At 44.4% G+C, this 21,742-nt stretch overlaps 1 protein-coding gene across 3 annotated transcripts in view; it reads left to right on the top strand.

Moving 5' to 3' along the window:
• znf608 (zinc finger protein 608) overlaps positions 1-21,331 on the top strand; it is a 41,470-nt gene extending 20,139 nt beyond the window's left edge. For all 3 annotated transcript variants that reach the window (XM_069523270.1, XM_069523271.1, XM_069523269.1), the window contains 8 exons: positions 2,858-3,119; positions 8,897-8,984; positions 10,904-13,370; positions 14,368-14,824; positions 15,348-15,517; positions 16,693-16,840; positions 17,074-17,130; positions 19,131-21,331. In XM_069523270.1, coding sequence (XP_069379371.1) covers positions 2,858-3,119; positions 8,897-8,984; positions 10,904-13,370; positions 14,368-14,824; positions 15,348-15,517; positions 16,693-16,840; positions 17,074-17,130; positions 19,131-19,150 — 3,669 coding nt within the window. In that variant the 3' untranslated portion in view covers positions 19,151-21,331. The remainder of the gene's footprint in view (positions 1-2,857; positions 3,120-8,896; positions 8,985-10,903; positions 13,371-14,367; positions 14,825-15,347; positions 15,518-16,692; positions 16,841-17,073; positions 17,131-19,130) is intronic.
• Positions 21,332-21,742: the final 411 nt, after the last annotated feature.

The raw sequence follows: 21,742 nt of genomic DNA, 5'->3' as shown, positions 1-21,742 counted from the left end.
ATTTTTAGGACTTCGTCCTTCGCTGCGGAGAGAGACAGATGATTACGCTGTGGAAGAGGCTGATTCCCAATTAAACAGAAAAATAAACAGACTTTGTTTTGAGCTTGATCATTAGAGTTTCCTTCAGCAGCCAGCAGCTTTGTTCAGTGACCATGGTTCAGCCTCATGTAACCCAGCATCATCGTGAGATGTTCACAGTGTGGACACGAGTCGAATGCACAGAAGAGGACACGTAAAAACTTTGACATGTGGCAATGTCAAAGTTTTCTTTTGTTTAGGCAAAGTAATAATTGTTTTTGAGCAATGAAGAAGAATTGATTTCCTGTAAATGAAAAAGTCGTAGAATCTGATTGGTCCAGAGATTTGCGTACCTGCTTATGTCAAATTTTTCGCCGTGTTGGAAAATCTCTGTTTATGAGAACAGGTCACAGGATTTGTCCCACATTGTGACGCATGATCGTTTGTAAACGTTGAATGAAATCAGATTAAAAGTCAATTAATTGATTGACAGAAAAATAAACCAGCAACAACAGAAGAGAACAAGTGGAAACACAAGAGTTTGATACTTGGATGCTACTTGGAGCAGAAGCTCTTTACAGTTCAGGTTATGCCGTTCATCCCCCCCACACACACACATTCATACAGTGCATCCAATGAGGGGCAATTTGATGTTCAGTATCAGATGGGGGAGACAGGGATCGAACCGCCGATGAGGACGACCAATCTACCCCCCTCAGCCACAGCCGCTCTGTCAGGAACAAAGAATGTTGACATTATATCCAGTCCAATCAGACCTGGTCACGTTGTCACGCTCTTTATCGAACGTGTCGCCCCTAGCAACACACCTGCCAGTCTGAAGTAGATATGAGGAGCGGCACTCGAGGTGAATTATATGTTGAATGATTCAGGCTGCGATTTGTCTTATTAAGATGAATTAATTATTAATTAATGAATCTTTCGGTTCATGAGGCTGAGTGACGGGTTTCCACCATCTCCACTGTTTCCTTGAAAAAGTGAGAAATGAATTAAGATGAAAAGAGAAATCTGAAGTGTTCGTATGAAATCACAGCTGATTCCTACGATAAAAGGAAAACGCTCCGGCTTTGACTGCTCCGCATCAAGGTCACATTGGGTTACACTGTGCTGCAACAGCGCATGCTAATCAGTCTTGTGTAACCATGAAGTCGATTTTTTTATAAGAGTTCTGCTGCTGCTGCTGTCTGACTTTTTAATTAAGAAACTGTGTGAGAACGGCTGATTTGTTTGAAGCGTTCAGCACACCAGGGAGCGGCCTCGTGTTTTTATTGTTATTTTGCCGTGTGACTTCGTGTCCCGACTGACTGTGGCTGCAGCGGAGCGTTTTTTATTCCGGGCATCCGAAGGAGGAAAAAAAGAAGTTAACGGCAGAAGAGAGATCACAGGGGATCTCGATTATTCTCTTCCAGTTAATTTGCTCTGTGATTTGGTAGAAGTCATCCTGGGTGGTCTTTGTCAGCAGCTGTGTGGGAGTTAACAGATGGTGTCAGGAAGCGCAGACGATCATCGCTTTTTTGTTTTATTGCTATTTTGTTGGATACATTTGCATTTTTCGACGTAGACAAACCTGCTTTTAATACCTGGAGAAGAGACTCTGGGACTGAGACTGAAGCCTGGAGTTATGCTGAGACTCGTCCTGAGCAGCTCAGGGACCAGCGGAGGGAAGAGGAATTATTTCCACAGGAAGTTTCAAACCTCAGTGGAACTTCAGAGGGAAGTGTCAAAGCAAAAAGGGCTCGAACTTTTCCCAGAAATCAAAATCAAATTTGACATGACACAGAATTCCATTGAATATATTTGCATTGGTTACGTGATTGTCGACTCAGGACGACTTTGCTTTGTGGCGTTTGAAACTTTACTGACTCACACAAGTTGATCGTGGCGCCCACTGCTGGGGTTGAAACAAAGACCATGAAACAGTAAAGGGTTTTATTTCCTTTACGCCAAATTCGGCTGAAGCTCGAGACATGTTAGCTGTGTCCAAACTAAGTGACTGCATCCTTCAGAGGCTGCGTCACATAGTTTGGACACAGCATCTTAACTAAGCCGTCCAATTTTAAATGCAAATGCATCCTTCCATTCCTGAGCAACAAAGGATCCAATAAATCCTCCTCGGGCCAAATTATTCCAGGAGTCATTGAGTGACAGAGCTAACGAGCTAGCCAGGTGGGTGGCTGAGCTAAGTGCAGCCACTCATAGGAGCTAGTGATGCAAAAGTGAGAGCGGTACAAGCCGGTGACGCAAATAAGAAATGTCCCGTAGGCCACACCGTCTCGTTTCAGACCACTTCTAATCCCTCTCATATCTGCTGGTGTCCAGTCACAGTGGTCGAGCTGTAGAAGCTGAGGGATTTTAAAGAACCGCTCAGAGAACAAGTCTTTACAGACTCGATACAGACTCCATGTCTACAGAACCCCATCGTGTCTGTGGTGGACGAGTTCTTCTGAGCAGGGGAATCTCTCATCGCTCGTGTCGTGAGTTATCAGTTGAGCCTGTGATCTTTAATGAGTCGTAACGCCGCTCAAATAAAATGCTGACGATTGAGCCCGAGTTTCTGCACCAGAAATACAGTTTGAAATAATTTGTCTCCTGCACAGTTTATTGTTGCTGCTGTGATGATGATGATTTTACATGAACACTATAGAAGCTGCAGGAGGCTTCACTCCTGAACAGCTGTTCATGAACATAAAGAACAAAAATATGAGAAAAACATTAAAGTTCTTATTTAATGTTTTATTAAAACTTTAGATTAAAAAAATATATAAATCTGAAACTCAAACAGAGAAACGTTGTGACCTCTAATGAATCCTCTTCTCTCCAGGTCGAGCCCATGTTCACGGTGCCGGCTCCCCCTGTTCCAGGCCACCCCGGCTCCTCTCTGCCCTCGGCTCCATCCTTCTCCCCCCCGGCCCTGCCCACCTCCAGCACTAAGCAGATGGCAGTGAGGACCAGGTCCATCGGCACCAACACCCAGGATGGAGCCGTCTCTGGGGCACTGGAGGGCGACTCCGCCTGTCTGGGGCCCTGTCAGCCCGGGACCAGCGTCAACCTGGAGGGTATCGTGTGGCATGAGACGGAGGAAGGTAAGAGGGTTTCATTTATCACTCTCGAAGTATTTTCTTCAAGTAACTTTCTTCTGTAAATCCGGCATCAATACATAACTTAAAGGTGCTTAAAGTTGGTGCAACTTTGATCATTTGAAATTCTTAGAATGTTCGACTCAAAATGTTTTTAGAATTATGAGAGATGAATTATCTGAACACAAGATAATTAGTCGACACAACTTTTCTTAACAACGTAGAGGTTTGTTTTACGGGATCACTCACCAGTGAGGAAGCCACTGAAACATCTAAATTATAAAAATATAATAAACGTGAATGTGTTGTGTGTGTTGAGGAGGGTGTGTCCAGTGTGGGTCCACCATAGATAAATAAAATGTTTTTTCCACACATGCAGTTTGGGAACTCCAACAAGTCTCTTTGCCGTCGAAACATCCGTAAAATGTTGACCATCCTCACTGACAGACAGACTTCCTCACAGCTTCATCGTCACACGTGTGATCGTTCTCGTGATGATTCAGCGAGATGCAGTCTCATCTGCTCCTCGGGCTCCGATGTGCTTGGGAACCAACTACATCTCGTACGTCGGATTCTGTTCGGTTTCTCTGTTAATTCTCACAATGGTCCATCACTCGTTGGGCAGATAAAGATATAGATCGAGAACTTGTGAACCTTAGAATTTAAAGTTCAAACTGTGTCTGTAGATTTTGTTCAGGCTTCACTGAGGCAGAAACAGATCAGCAGCTTTTCTGATCCCTGAGCGCGACGTGACTTTAAAAAACACTGACTCAAAACAGCTCAGACGTCGCCTCTGAGGGGGGAATATTGAATATTGTTGTCCTGAATGATTCGTCTCTCACTGGAAACAGATTTAATCGACTGATATAAAACAGTTCTTACTGAACACGGTCCGAGTGAAAGCTTCACTTTATCTTTTTCACCTAAATCTCCTGCAGTAAATGTGTGAAGACTCATTTGCAAGTTTGCAGTAAATGTTTGTTTAGCTCGTCCTCGTTAAAGCTAAAGATAGGGTGGTTTGACTTCAACAGGGGAGGCTGTAAACTCAGACTCTTCATTTAGAAGCTGCAGACGAACGATATCCAACGTTCTGACGGAGCCCAGAGAGCAGGAGTCTCCTGAGGAGTCGTTTCTCAGGTTCAGTTGGGAGATTTTAAAACGATGCTCAGCTCAGAAGAAAAACAAAACAACCTCAACTCAACTCTGGTTCAGTTCAGTTCTTATCATGTGACCTAAATATGGAGTCTGGTTTGGTTTGTTTGTCTCTCTCCACAACCTTTGACCTCTTCTCATGTTTGTGTGTTATGAAACCAAAGCCTTTGGTTATGTTACGTCCAAAGTTCAGGACTCGCTGTGTTTTCTGTCCGGGCTCCGAGATCTGGGAGGAGTCTCTGCCCGAGCGTCAGATCTGAAAACTCTGAGGTGGATTTTAGATTTCATTTATTCTCTAAATTATTTTTATTGAGCTGATTTGGTTAAACTGTTTATTGAAGTTTCGCTCACCCTCCATGAACTCTCAGTGTCACCTGAGGGCAGCACGGACCTGAAGTCCACTAAAGTGAAGCGTCTTCAGGTTCTTCAGATTCTCACAAGCAAAAATGAATCTTTTTCCAGATCCCGAGATCCAGTGACTCAGTTTAATCAGCGTCGTGTGACAGAGGAAGTAAAGGGTTAATTTATTCTACTTTACGTATTTAAAGCCATTCGTCCACTAGAGGGCAGCACAGAGTCGAGAGGAAACAGGAACCATTGCAACATGCGGATGGTAAATTATCTGTTGAAATTTCTTCCTCATGTTTTATGATCGTCTCGTTTGAACTATTGGCTACACTGCCCCCTGTGATTTCCTGTGGAACTGCCCAATTTCATTTGTTTTGCACGCGTCATCAAGCTTTCAGAAGACGTGCACAAATATGGACGATATATACCTCCAACGTTGAGCACAACAAGGTGAAGCCAGCGAGAAGCCACTGTTACTAAAGTGGCTCCTAAAGACGTTAGCATAGATTCTGCTGTAGCATCAGCAAATCTGTTCGGGCGTCAACTTATTTTAAACTGTTCAGTTTTATCTCTACAGAAAAACTGAATGAAAACATTTTGTTAATGTTCTTCATCTTTATTCTTTGACCCACAGACTCGCCCTGTTTGTCTGAACTGAACTCGGTGTTGTTGGTTTAAGAAACAAATCGCTGCAGCTCATCTTTGTCTTTTCAGAGCGTTTCAGACACGTTTTACTTCCCAAATGAAAATAACAAAAATCCAGTTTATATTTGAACACGATTGGTTCCTCACACGTCCAAAACTAGAAGAGAGGTGGAGCCAGAAACTGGTTCAATAGCGATACTGTGGGAGTACGAGTCTGCGGATCAGACGGCCTGATGATTCACTCGTCGATTTCAACGCCACCACACTTTGATAGGTTGTTAACGAGGACGCCGCTCGGCTTGGCAGCCTCTCAGCGGAGGTATAATACCTGACTGCAGGCTGCTAATGAATAAATCCCATCTCACACTGCCAGCCGCCGGGCCTCTGAAGTAGAGTCGAGTTTGGTGGAGAGGCGTTTGTATCCCGGCCCGGTTTTGATTAACGGAATCTCCGCTCCGCCTGGACGCAGGTGAAAAACGAGAAGAAAACGCAAACACGACACAAGGAAACATTATCACAGGCAGAGAGCTTCTAAACAAGAGAGAGATGAGGGGGGAGGGAGGGATCACACAATATACACTGTATGTATTAAAGAGAGATGGAGTCACAGAAAAACATGTCCACTCTGGGTTTGTCTTATTTGAAATGTCTCCTTCAGATCAGAAACGACTAATCACAGGAGAGACGTCACAAAAAGTCCAATAAACAACAGAACGTACGTGTAAATACTCGTTAATATATCAAAGTACTGGCTGGATGAATCAGGCACATTTTAAAAGGTCGCTGAGTTTGTAATTACAACAGTGTCGCATTTTTACAATCTGAGTCCTGGTTTCAAACCAGAATCTGTTGTTTCTCCTTCACGTCACTGAAAAGACGAACAAACAGCAGTGACGCCCCCCCCGCCCTCCTCAGTGGAGGTAATGAATGCAGGAAACATCAAAGTGTCGTCGTGTCTCCAGGTTTGTGTGAACGTACAAACTGGATCCACAGCGTCAGTCAAGAGGAACAGCAGAATACACAAACACCAGCAGATATAAATCTGCAGACGTACACAGAGTAATACACACAAATACAAATATTGTTACAGGAAGAGTCTGAAGATTCAGGACAAAAACCGAGACATGGACGACGAACAGAAGAGAACAACCTGCTCAGTCTGTGTCCCGGCAGGACGGACAGGCAGAGGAGTGGAGAGACGGACAGAATGAAAGGTTTTGTCTGTATTTTTAAAATCGTCAAAGGAATGAAGAGACGGTGATGAATATAAAGATGGAGGGAGAGAGAGAGAGAGAGAGAGAGAGAGAGAGAGAGAGGGGTGAGGGAGGATGGTTTCATCAGACGGAGCGACAGATCAGAGAAACGTCAGAGAGACAAAGACAGCGAGACGTGAGGAGGTTGTATTTTCTGGTGTTTTTCATCCTGACGGGTCGTCTCTGCTGTTCGGGGACGATCGCTCAGGAGGAGCCATAACTATAACCCCCCCGCCCCCCCTCCCACACACACACACACACACACACACACACACACACACACACACACACACACAGCCAACCAGCGGCGGTGGAAGGATTCGATGGGGAGACGGAGGTTGCATGTTAATTAAGCAGAATGCTAATTGAAGAAGCAGAGGACAGAAGAAGAGGATGAGACCACTCCCCCCACTCATCGCCCTGCAGGAGACCAGAGTCTGATGAGATCTAATCAGATGCTGATTGGCTCGAGACTGTCTGACTTCAAGACTGTCTGTCTGTCTGTCTGTGTCTCTGTCTGTGTCTCTGTCTGTCTGTCTGTGTGTCTGTCTGTGTCTCTGTCTGTCTGCCTGTGCCCATCTGTCTGTCTGTGTGTGTGTCTGTGTTTGTCTCTGTCTGTCTGTCTGTCTCTGTCTGTGTCTCTGTCTGTCTGTCTGTCTGTGTCTCTGCCTGTGTCTCTGCCTGTGTCTCTGTCTGTGTCTCTGTCTGTCTGTCTCTGTCTGTCTGTCTGTCTGTCTGTAAATAACAGTCAATATATTTTACATCTGTTCAACATCTGTTCTGTGTGAAATCCTCGGACTGTATCTGTGGTGATCGATGTCCTGATGTTGTTGAAACTTGAGAAACTTTTTATTAAAGAGTTAAAATCATCCTGAGGATCTTTCACTTGCCTCAGCTCAGTGAACTGAGCCTCGTCTGACACATAAAAGAACTTTGTTCGTCTTTGTAGAACCCAAAAGGGATTTTTCTTTAAAACCAAACAGCTCGACTCAAACCTGAACGCACTCCGGAGACGCTGAGCTGAATTATAACAAGTGTTAAGTTTGATTCTCAGGACGGAGAGTTAGAAACACTGAAGAACACCTGGAACATTTCCACTGATGTTTGAACGTGTTGTTGATGTAGAACTTGGTTCTGCAGCTTCTTGAGATTATCAAGTTCCCGGTGGATTTGAGTTTTATTGGTTTTTTTATTGCTTTATTTTAATTTTAATAAATAATCCTCAATATCTTTCTTTGTCATAACATTAGCCACTTTTAAAAATGAATATTGTTCTATATCATATTGGAAAGTTTTTGCCCCAAATATTATTTTTTTTTTATCAACCTCCAAATATCAGGTTTTAATGTGAGTCTGTGATAAAGCGTGGAAAATATTTTTGTACCAAACTTCAAAGCTAATTTATTTAAAGAGAATATCGCTGATTAATCAGAACTCTGCGGCTCATTAACTGGAGATGTGAGCTGTCGATTTCAGGGCCTCGTGATGAAAAACTAAAATCTCTCTCTTGTTAAAATGAGGGTCACACTTGTGCGTGTTTATGTAGTTTCTCTTCTGTCTTCATTCCGGAGCGCAGTCTTTTCATTTTGAGAACATTACTTATTCATTTTCCCTCCAAACTCTGCCCTCGCTTTCAAACCGTCCCTCTGCTCTCTCAGGCTGCCTCGGTGCACTCGACAGCATTTTAGCTTTGCAACATCTGAACATGAACATAAAATGAATAAATAATGTCGAGAGAACGAGTGCAGCCTCCGTGTGTTTCCTCTGCTCCTGTTGTGACGACATCACGGCTTTAATTGAAGAGCAGGAAGTTGTGTGTTGCAGTCAAACGTTGTTTTAAAGCCGTTATGTTTCCACAATCTGATTTGCTTGACGTTGCCTCCGGCGCTTCACAAAATGGAGGTTAATGGTTTTCAAATGTCAGTCTGAGTGCGTGAGAGAGAAGGTGAAGGAAGAAGAGGAGGTGGAGGAGGAGAGGAAGACGTTTGTTTCACACATCTGAAGCTCCTTCTATCCCCGATTAGGGTTTGAATATCTGAATTAAAATTTTTCTTTCAGCCACAAACCTGACAGGAATAGAAACCTGTTCTTCTGAACGAGCAGCTTCACACAGAAAAACAAACACGGTGAAAACGACTGCAGCCTCCGTCTGTGTCTGAGCGGCTGCTGCCGTCACTCGTCTGCTCGTTTCTCTTTCTTTCTTCAGGTTGCTCGATTTATTTCTTATCCTTCCTGCACAGTTTGTCTTTTGTCAGTCGTTCATTAGTTTCCTCGTTAAATACAAGTGATAACAAAGACACAGGGATTCCTGCAGCTACAGAGGCTGACAGATAAGACTTGTGGAGAAAAAGGTGAAACGCTCTCTCTGTCCTGTGTGACTGACAGGTGTTCTGGTGGTGAACGTGACGTGGAGGAAGAGAACATACGTGGGAACCTTGTTAGACTGCACCAAACACGACTGGGCTCCGCCGAGGTAACGACACTCTATTTCACATCCTCTCTTTCAAACCACACAGACAACCAGAGGGTCAGTCAGCCGACAGGCCCATCCAGCAGAAATACACAGTATCCAGAGTGGATTGTTTAAAAAACTACACACTATGTTAAAACACTATATACAAATACACAAACTACAATATATCACAACACTATGCAAACAACAATTCATGAAGACGTAGCTAGAAGCTGTTGGAATTGGATCATTCCCAGTGGTTTGTGGGACGTGTAGTTCCTTCACTCTTAAAATAATTATGGACACAGTCTTGAACCTTTTTTTTTTCCATTTTCCAGAATTGTTTTGTTCAGAATCAGATGTTTGATGGTCACAGTTCGACCTGGATCCTCGATGACGCTGAATTTCAATATTAAAAACCAGGCTCGTCACGTCACAGAAGCTGGGCAGCGTGTTTTCAATTATCTGAGTTTGAATAGACAGAAGCACCGTTGCTGTATAGTTGCCATTAAAATGAAATCTGAAATCAGGCACCGCTGCTGAGTTTATTTCCCTGTTTGATTTTTATTGTTATTCTTATTGGCCTTTATTTGCTGCTGATGTTTTTTTTTTTTGATTAACTGAAAAGAGCACTTGTTTTTGTCAAAGTGCTTTAATGTTGCTGAAATGATAAAAAGTCTAATTTGGCTCTGGGGCTGTCAGATGTTATTCCACGACTTGAACAGAAAACACTCCGCTCTCCGTCCCTGTACAAACAGAGTGGTTTCTGTAATTGCTGAGTGGAAATTGTGACAGTCTCTGCTCACAGGGCTGAAACCTCTCAATTATTGCTCTTGCACGTAAATGATTGTTGTCATGGCAATTACAGCTTAATCTCAGAAACCAGAGTTGGAATTGTTTTTTTAATTTGGACTCTATTCGCTGCGGACGTTTGAATTCGCTTCATTATTTAATTCAATGAGATGAAACGCTTCCTCTGACGACTCGTTATCACCGAAAGATAAAAGATGTGATGATTAAACTGAAATATCAAAATAAAATAAACACAAATGGTAAGAATGTGTTTATTATAAACATCTGTGCTAAATCGCTCGTCAGAATCAAAAAGCTTTTTGAATAGTGGCGAGAAACCTTCTTGAAATGCGGAAAGAAAATGCGTAAAACATTTCAGTCACACGTTCCCACAGCTTCAGTGACATTCAGGGACAAACTGATGTAGAAAAGCAATTACAAACATCATAAGAAATGTGAGATATCATCATTTTAAAATCACAGAGGGGGGACAAGTCTGTTCTCAACGTGCTCTGCAGTCTGTTCCATTAATACGGTGATTAAGACCCAAAACAGTCTTTCCAAGGTCAGAACTCATTCATCGAGTCTTTAGCACCAAGCAGTCCTGTGATGTAGTTTTGTAATTAATGCAATAAAGGCCAAGATGAGGTTTACACTGGATAATCAAAGATAAATCCATTTCTGACATCGGTTTTTGATAAACGTGACAATGTGAGACTGTAGAAAAGCATCACCAGTGTAAAGATGAAGGAACTGATGAATAGATGAAGTAAACCCGCATGAAAAGACCTGAGAGCTAAGGGACGGCATGTGAATACAGAATGACTCCATATCAAATACAGAGATAACCGTGTACAGGATTTCTTTATGTTATCAAAAGAGGCGGGTCTATATGAGCCCTGAATGATGAAGTGTCAGTGTGTGAGGTGCGATGCTATGAGGGGGTAATGATGTGAAGTTGAATTTGGTTCCAAGCTTTCAAAAACAACAACAAGGAAAATGCCAATAAAAGGTGATACGATAAGAGATGATTCAAACTTTTTACATGACACGACACACGATCCAGCTCATCCAGGTGCCAGATTGTCAGTAAGTGATTATTAAGAAGAATTTTCCTCTAAATCCGTTGTTCCTCTTCCTCTGTCCAGATTTTGTGAGTCACCCTCCAGTGACCCAGAGTTGCCAGGCGGACGTGGCCGGGGGAAACGGATGCGAATGGCCATGGCTGAGCGGCCCTGCATTGAGCCGGCTCCCGTTGCCAAAGTCCGAGGTCTAACACAGCACAGGAGCCGTGGAGGAGGTGTGGCTGGAACCGCCGCGCCGATCCACAGCAAGGGACGGAGAGGTAGCCTCAACCTCATCAACAGCAGCTGCCGAACTCCACCTTCTTTCTTCACCGTGGATGATGTGAAATCTTCCCATAGCTCCCCCACCCTTTCTTCTGGGAAGCGAAAGAACAAACCTCCGGCTGACCTGGACCTCAGCATGGTCTCTTCTGACGACATTAAAAATGGAAATGGGAAGCGGATTCGAGCCAAATCCCGCAGCGCCCCGTCCACACCCCAGGGCAAATCTGACCCTTCATTCATGGATCCAGGGGGAGGTTGTGCCTCCTCTCCACCCCCACCCATTCTCATTGACTGTCCCCACCCCAACTGCACTAAACGCTACAAGCACATCAATGGACTGCGCTACCACCAGACACATGCACACCTGGAGGCTGAGGAGCAGAGGAAGCCGGAGCTGGAGCCCATGAAGGATGGAGAAAGTGAGGAACGACTATCAGACTGTGAGGACACCATCAGCAACATAACATATGACCTCACAGAGCCGAACAACAGCACTAATGCCAACAGTTCCTCGAAGAAACCTGCACCTCTATACAAGGTGACCACAGTAGGGTCTCCAAAGAACAGACGGCTACTCCTGAGTACCGACCACAGCCCCACAGCTAACTCTAAAACCAGAAGAACCTCACTGCTAAAAGATGGGCTTATTGATGACCTCAGCAATCTGCCCATCATCTCCAACATGACCGTGGTTCTGGAGAACTGCATGGTCCCAGACCGGAACTCCATGGTAGAGATGCCCAAACTTGAAGCTGAAGGTTTGATCGACAAGAAGGGAGGTGCATGTGATAAAGGCAAGAAGGCCAATGGGAAGGTAGAGAAGCTAAACAAGTCACGGACCAACAGGCCAATTGCTCCAGCTCCTGCTCCTCCCAAGCTCATCGCCATACCCAATGCAACGTATCCCACCGGCACAGCAGATCCTGCCACCTCACAGCAGCCCTCTCCCATAGCAGCTGTGGGCCTCACAAGTAAAAACCTTCCTCTAAAACCCATCAAACCAAAGCTGAGCATTGTTGTGGAGCCGAGTCTTGTCAAAGCAACCCTGGTTACCTGCAGCAAAGAGACCAGGAAGAAAGAAAAGCGGAGGCTGAAGGACAAACATAACAAAGAAGAGCCTGCCAGGACACCTAATGGAGACAGCAGCGGGATCAAAATGGAGGATGGTGGCAGTGGATCTAAAATGGGTGTCAAGGAAATTTCTGGAAGCCTTCTGAAGGAGCACCTCAGTAAGCAGGACGTGATGAATGGACTTACGGAGAGTCAAGAGAGCAGGATGGCCAGTATCCGTGCAGAGGCCGATAAGGTCTACACCTTCACCGACAATGCCCCCAGTCCCTCCATTGGCAGTTCATCCCGGCTCGATGCAACTGGTAGTTGCCTCGTAGTAGCTGACAGCAGCAGCAAGAACAACAGTCCCGCTTACTCTGACATCTCAGATGCCGGGGATGATGGATCCTCTGAATGTCGGTCAGATGGGCTCAGGTCCAAGTCTAGCTCGTCTGCCTCTTCTGACGTGAGCTCTAACGGTACCCATGGGAACTCTGGTAAAACCCCTCCCTCTTCATCTGCCCCATCATCAAAAGACTCCCAATCTCCATACTACCACAGCTACGAACCCTACTACCTGCCGGGGTACATGCAGACGGAAAGGCAGAACAGCAGCAGTGTTGCTTTCCACAAAAGCTCTGCCCATGACGGCAAAGGGAAAGACAGAAAGGAAGACGTGAAAGAGGATGACAAAAGCTCTTCCAATGAGTTCTTGGACTCTAAGAAAGGCGACGGGCCGCCTCAATCCCAGCTACAGCTGGCGATGAGTCAGACCCAGACTGCTTTAGCCCAGTCCCTGTACTATGGCCAGTACTCCAGAGGACTTTACATGGACCAGAAACTGTTACTGGCCTCCAAATGCTGTGACCAGCCACCGGTTGCCAAGCAGAGGGGCGAGAGGGGACAGGGGTTGAGAGACAGTGAGGACCTTAAACATATGGTTGGAGGCTCAGCCAGTGGACCCATGCTAGGGAAGGGTCCAGACGGTGCTAAAGGCTGCTGTCCCAAACCCATCCTGTCCTACGTGGAGATGAGTGAGAGAGGAGAAAGGGGGCAGGGTCTGAGCTTAAAGGCGGCTCACGGTGGAATGGTGGACCAGCACCAGGTCTCGATGAAAGACTGTGATGACATCAAGTCACCCTCTTCTTCCTCTTCTTCATCACTCCACAACCCAAACAGTCAGACAGATCTGGACTCAAATGTTTCCTTTTCCAGTGTAAGTTTCTCCCTCTGTTTATAACCTGCCGCCGCCGCTGATGGTGTAGTTGGTGTTTTAATGACTGTCGTTGAGCGTCACAAAGAGATTAATCACATGTTGTGTCCAGTTCAACCAACAGGTGCTAATTACAAAGACAGAGTGGCTTCTGTGGTGCTGTAGCTCTACTCTGGCAAACTGCTAAAGTCATTTTGGTTTAAATCAAAACCATGAAGTTTGATTTGATGGATGAAAATGTTTTTAATGTCTAGAATGAGAATTATTGGAAGAAATGTGTAATTCCAACTTTAGCTGTAAATGTAAAACATATAAACTAAAAGAAACTAAGTAAACTTTCTAATAACTGTTGGTTTTGATATATGAGCTGCTTTTTCAGAAAGCTTGTACAGGTTTTTAATCGAGTCATCGCACAATGCATTTAACAGCTAACTCTGGCCATGCTGGGTCGTGTACAACTGTTGTATGAATGGAATCACGCCTTGCTGGGAGGGAAGGTTGTGTTTTCCTTGGATTTGGCTGCAGCTTATCATTTGTGAGCCGTGTCTTGATTGGTGTCATTGAGAGGAACGTCACGCTCCTCACATCCCACCGCTGAATGGCCGCCCACTGTCGAAACGTCGTCATCCTTCATCAACATCACACCCAGAGCCAGTGATAGGTGGTCTGTCTATGGCTCTGTTCACTCAAGTACACAGTGTTTCCTCTATATTCACTCAGCAGCGGTGGGCCGCCGCCGCAGGAGATTCTTCACCCCTGCTAAAAAAGTCTATGTACAAATGAAAGTAATGAATCAGCCTAAATCGGGGCTAACATTTAGACTTATTATGAAAAGGCATTTACCATTAGTTCTGCAAATGACCATATTTAAACAAAAACTGGGACAGAGACATGGACTGAAGTTGAACTGACCTCAAAACGACTCCCACCCACCACTGTTAACAAAGAATTATAGGGGAAACACTGCAACTAGCACCAACACTTGTCCCCATCGATCTAGCCCTCAGACGGACCGGCCTGGGCTCACCGCCTCGCTCACAGCAAATACTCAGAGCTGCAACACGGAGAGGAGGCAGAGGAGGGGGAAGCAGACAGGGGCAAAGAATGGGGAGCTACCGTGGAGCCGGCCGGGGCCAAGATGACCTCAGGGGGAGGAGACAGAGGACCAAGCGGGGACACTAAAAAAGCCAGGGTCCATGGATCCCACGATCTCCCAGCAGCCATCGACTCGGAGGACTCAGACCGGCTGGAGGGGCTGGACGATCCGGGTCAGGAGCCAATAGGAGGGCTTTCTGAGGAGTCTCAGAGTGCCCGGGCAGCGGTGTCTCCTCCCATGACCCCCCAGCAGCCCTACATCCAGTACCAGCACTCCTCCTACCCGCCCTACCTGGCGATGTGCGAGAGCAGCGGGGGCTCCTACAGAGGGGTGTCCCCAACGCTGGTCCACAGTTACCCAGGTAAGAGTCTGGGCTCACGCTCAAGGAGCAGATGTGTAAATCGATTACAGCAGCTGGTTATCGTTGGTTATTGTGTTTGTCGACACTGAACAGATTCAATCTTCTCATTTTACTCACAGCAAGAAAGCAAATTACAATAAATGAATAAAATACAATATAAGAACAACTAGACACGGCAATTGGATTCGAATATAAAGTCATGCAGTAAAACACACACAGTTTATGATAGGCTGCAGTGTAACAGTGAATACATGTGTTGTGTGCACAATTTCAAATTTGATGACATAAGATCTACCTTTTGAAGAAATTCAAAATTGACACAGCAGCAGAAGGGAAAAATGATTAAAAATGAAAATAGAGCTACTATATATAAATAATATAAGGTTTTCTAAATGTGCCATATAAAGACAGAAGTTGTGTATTAGTCAAACCTTTGTTGTCAGTTATTTTATACAATATGTGCAGCAGACTTTCATGGATGTTGGTGTTTTGGTAAATGTCCTTGTCGTCCTGTGTGCACCAGGTTTCCACTACCCTCTGTACGGAAAGACGGCCGGCAGGGAGGAGTCGGAGGTGACTCCACCCGGCAGAGGAGGGGCGGTGAGCAGCAAGCAGAGCAGCGACTCCACCCCATCGTCGGCCATGGAGCTGCTGCAGCAACAGAGCCACCAGTACCACGGAAAATCTCCTGCTGTGAGACTTCCACTTTACCGCAGCATCACACACACACCTGATGTCTGACGTAGAGAAGGAATCAAGATTTAAATCCACTCTTGTACAGAGTGACACTAATGCTTCACTCACTTTAACTGCTGCAGTTCCATTTAACACTCAGGACATTTACAATATCTTGTAATGGCTTTATTAAGTTCCTGGCAGGAGAGACCGTACATCATAATATGAGGCTGACACACTCACGCTCATATCTCTGCTACGTTAACACATAAAGGACAAATCAATAAATATACCTTTAAAACTCAACTCAGCTCAACTTTATTAATATCGCTCCTTTCATACAACACTCAGCCCGAAGCAGGATTAAAACAACACGTAAAAAACAAAGATTACACAAGTGTGAAATTGAAAACCCTGAAAAATAAAAGCCAATAATATTAAACACGTAAAATAAACACCAGGGATAAAAAAGTGAATAAAAAACCGTGACACTAAAGCAAATCCCCCAAAAAGAATCTGTGTTTGACCGAAAATATGAAGAAGAAAAAAAGTGTTCTTTCAGGGCATCTGTTGTTTCCCATATACTTGACAATAATAGTAAATTCCTCCTGTTTTTACGAGATAAATTATTGACTATAGACACAAACACCTATTTTTTATACTGAACTCACTGACGCTGTTTGACACGGAGACGTCAGGTTGGAAAGACGAGGAGATGTTAGAGATGTGTTTGTGTCTGAGCGTGTGGCTGCCTGGAGGAAAATACAACAACAGCTGACTTCAGAAAACTAGAGATGTGATTTAATGATCCTCTAAAATTCACCAGAAAGTTCCACTCTTGGAAAAGTAATTTATTACCTCTCCTTCCACGGCTGTGCCACACGACCACTTCATAATGATAAGAGGCCTCGACCAAGGTTTTACAACTTCTGTCGCATTAAACTGCTTCATCCAGAGATCCAGTCTAAGTGGAAACATGTAATTAAGTTCTGGTGATAAAGTCGAGGAGGGAGGAGGATCTCAGTCACCGCTGCGTTTTATTATCAGCAGCTTCATCAAAACTTTACACAGAAACACTTCTCCTTAGTTAAAGTCCAGTAAACTTAAGATCCTGTTAATGTGACCGACAAGAGGTGTGTGTGTGTGTGTGTGTGTGTGTGTGTGTGTGTGTGTGTGCGTGTGTGTTTCCACAGCCTGGAGAGAAGGGTTCCCCGGAGGGAGAGCGAGAGACGGAGAGAGAGAGGAACCACGTGTCGTTCGCCCGACACCTCCACACACACCACCACACACACTTGGGTATGAGCTACAACCTGATGTCGGGGCAGTACGACATCTACCAAGGTACGACTGCACGGTGGAGCCACCAACACGTCACACCGCTGCTTTAAATCAGAAAGTGTTAAACACAAAGAAGAGACGAGGCTCTTTCACACATCGTTAGGTTCAGACCTTTAGTTCAGTCTGAACCAGAACATCAGGTGTGAACCGCTCGGGTTCTCTTGATAGTTTAAGTCTCAACCTTTGATTCAGTCGATCTGTTCAGGATATGATGAAAATCTCACTTTGTGTTCAAGGGTTGAGCTCCAGGTCGCTGGTCTCCAGTCAGCAGGTGTCAGGACACTCCTCTACCGGTAGGTTTAAAACACCGTGACGCAGTGAATCCGCTGTTCACTCTCAATTTGTTATTTTACTTGCACTATTTTGAAGAGCAGCACAGTTTCTGAATTTTAGAGATTAACAATAACGTTTCAGCAGCAACTGAAAACACAGTTGTATCTTGAACGTGCCCCTGAAACGAAGCTTTAAAACCCAGATTCTTCTTCACTCTGCACAAACACTGGTTTCCACTTTGACACTTGTTACAGGAAACAAAGAAAAATCTGTCATATGTAGAAGTCTGATGGGAAATGATGTGAAAACTGCTGTGTGTAAAGTTTACACTCTTCTGTGTGTAAAGTTTACACTCAAACATCGACTGTAAATGAAAACACCTCAGCGCTGTCATCTTCAGGTGATGAGGTCATTCAGAGTCTGTGTAGGAGCGATGGTGGAGTTTCACTCAATGTTAAACACGTTAAATTAGATGTAATGATGAAGTTACATGTAGAACTTACCAGGTTCATTATTGTTCCGCTGAACACGACTTCCTTTAATCGTCATTGTCGCACTTGAACCGAGCTGAGTTCAGAATGTTGCTGCTGTCACTGGTTAAATTGAGCAAGAACGCTCATTAAACAGCTGCCTTTTCTAAATGTCAGATTTAACAGCGGGTTAAGAGAAAACACAGCTCGCTAACACGCACAGCCCCGAACGATCGGCCTGTGACACAAACACACAACCCTTGCGTGTTTTTCACCTCGTTGTGGCGTCTTTTCCAGCTTCTTCTTCTCTGGTGTGATCTCAGCCTTGATCCAAACTCCAGGACGAACTGTTCACTGTTCGTCTCGTGAAGTGAACTGACTTAAATTGTGTCTTATGAAATGTAAACCGAGAGAGAAATGAGTCGGAGAATTGTCTCGTCTTCTAAATAAATCTAATATCTGAACCTCTCGGGACGAACAGCCGCCGCCTTGTTGCTGGAATTATCATCGTGTAGATCATTCTCCACTCTGCCGTGTTTTCCATATATTTTCATAGGCGATATATCACTGGCTTTGTTTGGAGGTGTGAAATAATGCTGAGGGAACCTGGCGAGCACTGAAACAACATAATGTGATGATGAACGTACTGGTGCACAGACTTCTCTATAAATGGTAATTGGTGTGAAAGAGAGGAGATTAACAGGAGTGATGCTGACGGTGGAACACAGAGCAGAAGAGGAGTGAAGAAGATGAACAGTCAAACAGAAGCAGCGATAGTTCTCTCGTGTCTCCTGACGGCTGAAGAAATGACTGATCTCTTTATGATGAAACAACAAATCTTAACTTTTCTCTTTCTTTTTACAAAATCCTGTTTGTGGTGACGTGGACGAGACGCCACGATGAGTCAGACTGTAAAGAACGATGTTTGACACTCTCTGATACGAACGCTGCCATCTTGTGGTGATGACATCATTTTGAGTCGGAGGACGTGCAGTGTCCGAGGTAACATGGAGGAGGTTTGTGACTTATACTGCAGCCAGCCACCAGGGGGAGATCTGGACACTTTGGCTTCACTTTTGTGAGCTGTCATGTCGTCCATCTTTATTCATGGTCGATGCTCTAGTGTGTATTTGTTCGCCCCCTGGTGGGTGGCTGCTGTACAGGTCATAAACCCCGCCTCCTCCATGTTAGCACATGTGCTATATGATGCCACCTGCAAAAACACGTAGATGAAGGAAACTCTAAGTTCCCTCACAGAGACGGGCTGATGCGTCGTGATTGACAGCTGAGATTGACTGGTGATTGGTCGAGCTCGTGTTTCAGCGCCACCTCGATACCTCGGGTTCGCTCCATGATCACTGCAGCACAGACTCTGACTCCAGATGTTCCTAAAGCTCCCGTGTCCAAAATGCTTCAACTTGTCTTCGTACGATGGAAAGAAGTGGAGACATCTTTATTTTCAGTCTGTGGAAACAATTGTCTTGTATTTGATGTTGTCCTCTCGCTGCAGGATTTGCTTTGAGTTCCGTTTTGTCCCCTTGTCTCCACAGAGGCCGAAGGGAAGAAGTAGGACCATGTGACCACGTCTCACATGAGGAACGGCAGATTTATCAGACATCAATTCCATGGTGTTGAATAAGCTTCGCCTCGCTGAGAGGCAGAGAACAAGAAAAAAAAACTCTTTCATTTCTAATGACAACCACCTGTTTTATAACACGTCTCCCAGGAGCAGATGGACGGACAGAGGGATGGACGGGTGAATGGACAGGACAGGATGTGGACCTTGTTGAACTTCCTGTATAAATCCTGAATCTCAAACTTTTCAAGCTTCAGTTTGGCAGAGTTTGGACGGATGCAGGCGACGCGTACGAAACAAAACATCCCAGAGCGCAGCGCACGCAGCTCTTTATGAAATGCACATTTATCGTAGTGTATTATGACGATGATATGACTGAATGTAATGATGATGACTTCATTTATCCCAATAGTGTTGATGGTTTTTAAAAACTTCTATTGGGAAACAGCAGTAGGAAGCTAAAAAGTCTATTATTCTCCTTATTATTCTCATGATGATTATTGAAGTGGTCCTCCTCCCTCCATAGTGCTGACGCTACATTTGTATTACTAACCTGTACTTGAGCGTAACCATGTTGATTGTATTGTCTTTATGTGAGAGTAAACTTCACATCGACCTGCCCAGTGCCATGTAGGAACCCAGCGGTGTAAATATTCTGTACAGATTCATGGCGGAGCACTAACATGCTTTATCGTACTCTATGTTGATCTCCATCAGCCATGCAGGGGAGCAGCAGGCGGAGCAGAGGAAGCAGCCGGGTCTGTCAGGGAGCTTCACTTCATCTGCAGCTGCATGTGGGAGAGATTTCACTCCGACCGCAGGGCTCGGTTTTTATTTCTTTCTTTTCAAACTTAACATGAACCAAGCTTCATGTGTTTCATTTCATCTGATCTGTTAGTTTTAGTTTCACTTTGTGATTTCGGAACTAGAGAATTTTGTCTGACATACGTACGTCCCGTCGTCATCACCTACGTGGGCGTCGTCTACCTATACTTGGCTCTGATTGGTTTGTAGACGCGTTGTCAGTTGTCACACCTGATGTTTGGGTTCGGTCTAAACTGAAATGTCTGAAGGTGTCTGAACCCAACAAGGTGTGAAAGGGTCCATTGTGATAAAAGCATTTTCATATTTAATAATTCAGTTGGAGAACAAATTTCAAACGCACCTATTCTAAACTGACGTTCTCTGATTGACTTGTTACGACAGAATTGAGGAAACTGCTCGTCGTGATTAAAAGATAAGAAACAGGTGGAGAACGCAGAAGAAAAACACAAACTGAAATGAGCTTCAAGTAAAATGGCTAAATACCGTCCGTGACCCCGTCTTCTCCAAAGTCCCACAATCCTTTGCCCTGCCTCTGCTCCCATGCCCTCTACAAGCTAACTAGCTCAGTGCAGAGCCTCTGATAGACACGACAATCTTTTATTTTACCCACATTCTGAAATCTGGTGCTGTTGGTTTTTAACCACTGGAGACCTGGCTCCTGTAATGAGATCATTGGTGCTGGACGTGTTACTGGAGGACGCCTCTAGGGGGCACCAGAGAGTTGGCGACAGACGCTTGTTGGCGACAGACGCTTATTGTCGACGTCTAAAATGGTGCTGATCTGTCGCCAGATATTTGGACAAACATATTCCTCGCTTTGCATCGTTAGTGACACATCGTACAAAATGATTCTATTTATTTTTGCACAACCGCCGACACGAACCCAGAGACACAGTCCAGTGTTGCTTTAACTGGACGTCCTGATGCTGCGTTCACATCATGTGGAAACTGCTACGACCTCACAACTTTACAGTAACGTCCAGATGTTGTAAAAACGCAACATGAGGACGCACACAGTGAATTTCCTTCAACACGGCTGATAATAAAAGTGCATGTGTGAACCCGTGTCTTTCAGCAGCTCTGCCTCACTTACACAACACCTTACCTGCATAGTATCAGTGATCATTCTATTACTTGAATATAGTGCTATGAACTCTGTTTACAAAATGCTGTCACGAGACACAGTGTTGTCTTCTACAGGCTGCTTGGTAAGTTCAGTTCATCCACCTGGTGTATCCATTTAATAACACACTCAAACCGTATAAATATCAAACCTGCTGTTGCTTTTTTATACTGTATATGCCTTAATTCATATGTTTGGCAATCATGATTAAAGGATGTTTATATATATGTTCTTTTGTCTGTGCTCTTTATTAATTTAAAACATGTAATAATTCACTTTAACATATCTATAACACAATACTAGATATCGTGTCCTTCATCAGATGCAGTATTAAAAGATTCAGCTCTGTTTTGAATTTTGAATCTATGTTTAATACCATGATGAACGTACTTCTGTGTATAACTTTCAACCCCCGACAGGCTCTGACACAAAAAGTTTTCATTTTTCTTAGTCTTTTCTTTAATACTTTTTATGCACACTACAACAATGACTACAAGACTACTACTACTACTATTAGTACTACTGTTTTTATTGTTGTAGCAGTAGCAGAAGAATAATTATTAATATTCATTGTATTAGTATGAGCATCACTACAGTAATGCACTAGTAGTGAAACATACTTATTGTTATTATTATTT

The sequence above is a fragment of the Paralichthys olivaceus genome, chromosome 4, assembly GCF_024713975.1.
Source record: "Paralichthys olivaceus isolate ysfri-2021 chromosome 4, ASM2471397v2, whole genome shotgun sequence".
NCBI lineage: Eukaryota > Metazoa > Chordata > Actinopteri > Pleuronectiformes > Paralichthyidae > Paralichthys > Paralichthys olivaceus.
This window is presented reverse-complemented; position numbering and strand designations above follow the sequence as displayed.